At 50.7% G+C, this 6,046-nt stretch overlaps 1 protein-coding gene across 1 annotated transcript; it reads left to right on the top strand.

Annotated features, from left to right (window-relative positions):
• The first annotated feature begins 304 nt into the window (after positions 1-304).
• On the top strand, positions 305-3,607 carry LOC119273117 (zinc finger protein GAI-ASSOCIATED FACTOR 1-like). The gene is made up of 3 exons (XM_037554401.1): positions 305-691; positions 2,011-2,416; positions 2,502-3,607. Exons 1-3 carry the CDS (start codon positions 430-432, stop codon positions 3,352-3,354), a joined length of 1,521 nt encoding a protein of 506 aa, XP_037410298.1. The 5' UTR covers positions 305-429; the 3' UTR covers positions 3,355-3,607.
• Positions 3,608-6,046: the final 2,439 nt, after the last annotated feature.

The raw sequence follows: 6,046 nt of genomic DNA, 5'->3' as shown, positions 1-6,046 counted from the left end.
TTCGCTAACATTTTACTCGATGCCGTTACAAAAGAACAAAAGGAGCTGATCCCCATATTTTATAACGAAATCAAGCATTACAAAATGCATGAGAAGGACATGCGTGTATCATATTCATGCGGAGTGCACACTCAACTCAAGTCATCACTGACACACATCGATAAGAACGGGGACGCCATTTGAAAGGTAAAATGGACGAATGTGGCGATGCGTGAAAAGTTGAACAGGGAATAGAAGGCATAAATATAAGACCAACCAACCCCCTTCCTCTTCTCCACTGTCACTCACAAAGTCACAAGTCACAAGCGGTTTGGCACTGATCACTCACCCACCTCCTCACAGGGAACCAGGAGCAGGCAGCTAGCAGAATTCCGGTCACTGGAGGTGGTCGATCGTGTGGCCCTTCGTGAGCTTGCTGTGCTCTGGCGCATGCGCAGTTGCATGCCGCCCATGGCGTGCGGGGGCGGTGCCACGGGGACGGGGGAGTGCACTGGGAGCTTCTCTTCCGTGAGCAGCACGGGGGAGGGGCTGGGGGAGGAGTTCCGGCTGCCGTTCCTGGCCATAAGCCCGCCGGAGATCGGTGAAGACGACGGCGATCTCCGGCTCGTGATCGCCGGCACCTCCGACCCGCTGTCCGCCCCGCCGGCCACAACGACCAAGAAGAAGAAGAGATGCCTTCCCGGGACTCCAGGTGCGTACATGCATGCATGGAGGCGTCTGAATCCATCCTTCATATGATTTGATTTTTTATGAGCAATTGCATGTGTGATTTGGACTGTTTCAACTTCGATTGAACTGATATCTTTGTTCATTGAGGTTTTTAGTCGCTGAATTTCGTCTCTTTTGCATGAACTCTGTGTTTCCTGGTCGATCTTGTGACTGCAATTATTGATTTGGCGAAGTCAATAGTGGCAGTTGCTGTTTATCAGTCAGTCGAAGTCTCCTGACACTGAAAACTAGGACGGGAATGACAAGACATATATTGTACTCCACTAGATTGCTTGTAGATTTGTTTGCAAAGATGCTTAGTGAGTTGGCTATAGTGTAGTAGGTTTAGTAGTACTCCCTCCTCAACTCAAATACTATAGTGTAGTAGGTTTAGTAGTAGATTTGTTTGACCAGAAATTTAACCAACAAGACCGACTGCGGCAGGAGAAAAATTATACCAATGAATTCGTATTGAAAAATTTATACTAATTTTTACTCCCTCCTCAATCGGTCTCATTGGTTAAATTTATGATCAAAGTTAAATCTCGATAAGCGCGGACGCACTACATTGTAGAATAGAATAGAGGGAGTAACAAGAGAAATCTCTTAATTAAATTTCTTAGATAGTGACCTTGAAAATATATACTGAAAACCTCCTGCTAGAAGTCGATCCCCTGACTGAGTGCAAGAGAAATGCCGCGGTATATGCCAAGTTTCTATAATAAAAAAATTGAAACAAGAAGTTTCTATAATTTTAGGGACAGTTGTAGTAGTAATGGTATTTTGAAGTGTGGTATATGACTTATATATGCATTTGAACCCATCCTTCATGCTGTGACTTGTACATTTTTGTTCTTGGAGATCCCCTTACTGAGTGCAAGAGAAATTCGCGTGGTTTTAGTTCCCGAATTCCTTCTCTTTGCATGAACTTTGTGTTTACTTCTTCCTGTGACTACAATTATTGATTTGTCAAAGTCAATAGTGGCAGCCACTGTTCGTGAGTCCAAGTTTCCGTCTCTTGACACTGAAAACCATGACGGGAATGACAAGACTATACTGTACGCGTCTGTTCCAACAATATACTCCACTAGATTTGCTTGTACGATTATTAATGAGTTGGCCATAGAGTAGAGCCTATGGTCTAGGTTTAGTAACGGGAGAAATGGTTAATCAAATTTCTTAGCTAATGACCTCGAAATTATCTAGCGAAGATTGCTTAGAAATGCTTAGTATTCACGCCAAATGGCTTTGATTTTGGGCCGGGGTAGCATTTTCAAGTGTGGTATGCATTGGTGTATGCAGACCCGAGCGCGGAGGTGATCGCGCTGTCGCCGCGGACGCTGATGGCGACGAACCGGTTCGTGTGCGAGATCTGCCACAAGGGCTTCCAGCGCGACCAGAACCTGCAGCTGCACCGGCGCGGCCACAACCTGCCGTGGAAGCTGCGGCAGCGCGGCGCCGAGGGCGGGGCGGCGCCGCGGAAGCGGGCCTACGTGTGCCCGGAGCCGGCGTGCGTGCACCACGACCCCCGGCGCGCGCTGGGCGACCTCACCGGCATCAAGAAGCACTTCTGCCGCAAGCACGGCGAGAAGAAGTGGAAGTGCGACCGCTGCGCCAAGCGCTACGCCGTGCACTCCGACTGGAAGGCCCACGCCAAGGTCTGCGGCACCCGCGAGTACCGCTGCGACTGCGGCACCCTCTTCTCCAGGTCCGTCCGGCTTCCTCCGTCGCCGTCCGCCGCATGCGTCGGCCCGCTCCGGCGATGTATCATCGAACTTTGTGACGTCATGCAGGAGGGACAGCTTCGTGACGCACCGGGCCTTCTGCGACGCGCTGGCGCAGGAGAACAGCAAGCTGGCGCAGCCGGCCATGAACATGGCCACGGTGGCCTCGGCGCTCCAGGGCCAGCAGCACGCTCACCACCACCACAACCTCATGCTGCCGTCCACCCACGCCGACGACCTGGACATGGACGCCGACGAGGCGTCCGCTTACGAGCCGGACATCAAGAGCCCGCACCTGAAGATGTTCTCCGACTACGACGCCGACGCAGCCGCCGCCGACAACCCGCTGGGCTGCATGCTCTCCAGCCTCGGCGCTACCCCGACCGCCTTCAGCCCGAGCAGCAGGCTCAGCATGCTGGGCCTGCAGGCAGGGCCGAGCGACCCCGCCGCAATCGGCGGCTGCTACTCCCCGGGAAACAACGGCCTGGCGAGCATGTCCGCCACGGCGCTGCTGCAGAAGGCGGCCCAGATGGGCGCGACGACGTCGAGTGGCTACGGCGTGAGCTTCACCCCTGGCCACCCGGGCCTCGCGTCCACCATGGCCGGGCTCGACCGCCTTCCTTGTACCGCGGGCCCGTTCGGGCCGACGAGAGCCTACGGCACGTACGACGGGGTGGTCGGGTTCGGCGTCGGCGGGCTGATGCCTGGCCAGCTCTACAACGACGCAGCCAACGGTAGCACGACGAGGAACGTTGGACCGGCGGCCAGCGGCGCGGACAACCCGATGGATGATGAGCGCCGGCGAGGCGCCGACAACGGCGTGCGCGTGGTGGACTACATGGGCGTCGAGCACCAGAGAACAAGCTACGGTAGCGTGAGTAGCGCCAGCCCGTTCCCGGATCACACGGGCCCGTGGGCCTAGGGTCTGCCATCCGGCCCACGCAGGCTACAGGGGAGAGACGGCGTCTCTTTCTAATTCGAGATTTGAGACTTCAGCACAATTGTGTACTGCTATCTGATGAATCAACCAGAGATTTCTGCCATGTGTTCATCCATCTACCTGAGCCTGTGCGAGCACAGACAACAAGTAGCAAAGCCTTATTTAACTAGTCAACCAGCAGCAGGTCATGTAGAGTGGAGACTCTCGATTCAACCAAACTTTGTTTCACAGTTACAGCAGAGATGGCTGCACATTTCTAACAGAAACCGATTCTGCAACGGTGAACAACGAGACACTTCTCCCAAATGCCACAGGTTGCAAGGAGGGGAACCACATAAGACTGCAACACAAGTACTAAAAAAACGTCTTATATTTTGATACAGAGGGACTAGATCAGAGGAGATAGCAACTCTCAACATACAGAACAAGTCACTTCCCAAATGCAGCGGACAACAACAGTAACAACACAGGTACCACGGGGAAGGAGCGCCTTCTCCAGTTGCATAGCATCCTGATTAATCCACTATGCTGGTTTTAAATGAACACGGCTAGAACTGACATTGGGGAAATGCAGCCATGTGCTCTTCGTTGGTGGCACCCTTGTCACAACTCATCCAAAAGCTTTCCTCGTATCCTCGTTCTTCAAGTGGCATCGCTGTTTCGGAGAAAACAGAGCAAGGGTCAAGATAAAGGTAATTAGGCATCAGGATATATTCGGTTTGCCACGTTAAGCATCAAAATACCAGATGGGCTAACAGGACTAGTGGCTAGTCCGACGATAGTTAATGTTTGGTGCGCTTAGAAAATAAAATGAATTCTTCGCTGTGATATATCTGAATCACACATAATGAAGAAGCTAGAGAGAACCGGCGTAAAATCAACCACTTGTGTTCGAGATATACATTCCACTAGGCAACATTCAGAAGAAGGGGGAAAAAAGTATTAGCAATCCCATACATAGCTTCTGGTTCACTGTTGCGATGTAGATTGTAGAAAATTTCACCACGAATATATTTAAGAAATAGGAAGCAAAAATTCCAGGCATGATGGGCTCCTGACCATTTCTGTGCAAGGGAGAAAACATAGTGGTGAACAAAGTAGACACATTGACAAGGCTAGGCATTTTTCAGCTCTTAATCTTCTCATGATGTTTTCATAGTAGTCTCATTTTCAATTCTGCATTGATTGTCAAGTAAACTGTGATGCAGCAGGTCACTTTTCAGCACAACTACAAATTGCTACTATGAGACTAAGACCAAGTTCAGGAGGCATGACTTCTGGTGCCAGCACAAGGTTTAACAAAAGTAAGTATTCCGCAGAGTGGTCTAGCAAACGACAACTACCATTGACAGTATCATGTGCAATTTTGCAACTATTAAGGGTGAAAATATATGGGTGATAGTTGGATACCGATATGTGTAGGCGTGTAGCCATCTGAGTAGCATTAGGGATGTAAAAGTCAATTGCGGATCCACCATGGTAGCATATCTAAAGGGGGACTTCTGTAATCTTTTAGTAGCTAAGAAACAAATCTGTATCCCTCCATAACTCCTGCTTCTCTTTGTTCTCTTATCTATCCACAACATCATTTGCAACTAACCCATTACACCCCGACAACCACACGCAAGAGACTATGACCACAAGTAGACACCTTGCAATATTCCTCGTTCACAAGTGATTTCAAATCATGTTCTATCAAGCATTCACTAGTGTCGCCTCTAGTATCGTTAAATGATTTCGAATCATCTTGCGGCAAGCATTCTCTAATATCACGTAACTAGTATAGTTAAAGAGGCCCAAGGAACCAATCACATATGTAACACCACCCCACAGCTACAGCAAACAATGACATGCACAACGCACGTTACGAAACTAGGTAACCTCTACAAGGAGACTATACAGATCACAAAAAAGGCAAAAGGCAAACCTTGAAGGGCTATCCATGAGCACAGGGAAGATGGGAGGCCAGCTCATCATAAAAGGATAGATTTCAAACAAATCATACTCCCTTGACACTTTGCGCAGGGTCCTGGGTTTGATATCCAAGTAGAGTATGCATTGATCCATCTCCAAGAACACAAACTCATTATAGTCCTCCACATGGACAATCGTGAAATCAGCAGTAGAATCATCCTCAAGCAAATCAGCACAGATTTCAGTCAAGCAAATGGTGTCCACCAGCAGCCAGTTGTCCCCATTGTGGAGCCAGATGTGAAGTTGAAGCTCCTTGATATGGATGAGATACACACCCGAACCATCATCAGCCCGCGGCAACATGACGTTGTCCAGTAGTTGAAAATCCACCCCGTGTGGGGCCTGAACACTACCAGAATCGCCCCCTATGCCGACGGCCAGGGCCGTCGGCATAGCCCTGAGTCCCGTCGGGACAGACCTATGCCGACGGCCCCCGTCGGCATAGGGCCGTCGGCAACATATACGTCGGCATAGCCAGGGAGGCCGTCGGCATAGAAAAGCCGTCGGCATATATGCTTTCCCGACGGGGGCCGTACATCTATGCCGACGGCCCTTGCCGTCGGCAACAATCACGCCTAACGGCGGCCGCCGTCAAGTCTGCCCAACGGCTGGTCGCCACGTGGCACCCCTATGCCGACGGTCTAGCCGTCGGCTTAGTCAAAAACTATGCCGACGGCTAGATCGTCGGCATAGGTGTGCC

The sequence above is a fragment of the Triticum dicoccoides genome, chromosome 3A (assembly GCF_002162155.2).
Source record: "Triticum dicoccoides isolate Atlit2015 ecotype Zavitan chromosome 3A, WEW_v2.0, whole genome shotgun sequence".
Lineage (NCBI taxonomy): Eukaryota > Viridiplantae > Streptophyta > Magnoliopsida > Poales > Poaceae > Triticum > Triticum dicoccoides.
Note: the sequence above shows the minus strand (reverse complement) of the source record. Positions and strands in the feature narration are given on the sequence as shown.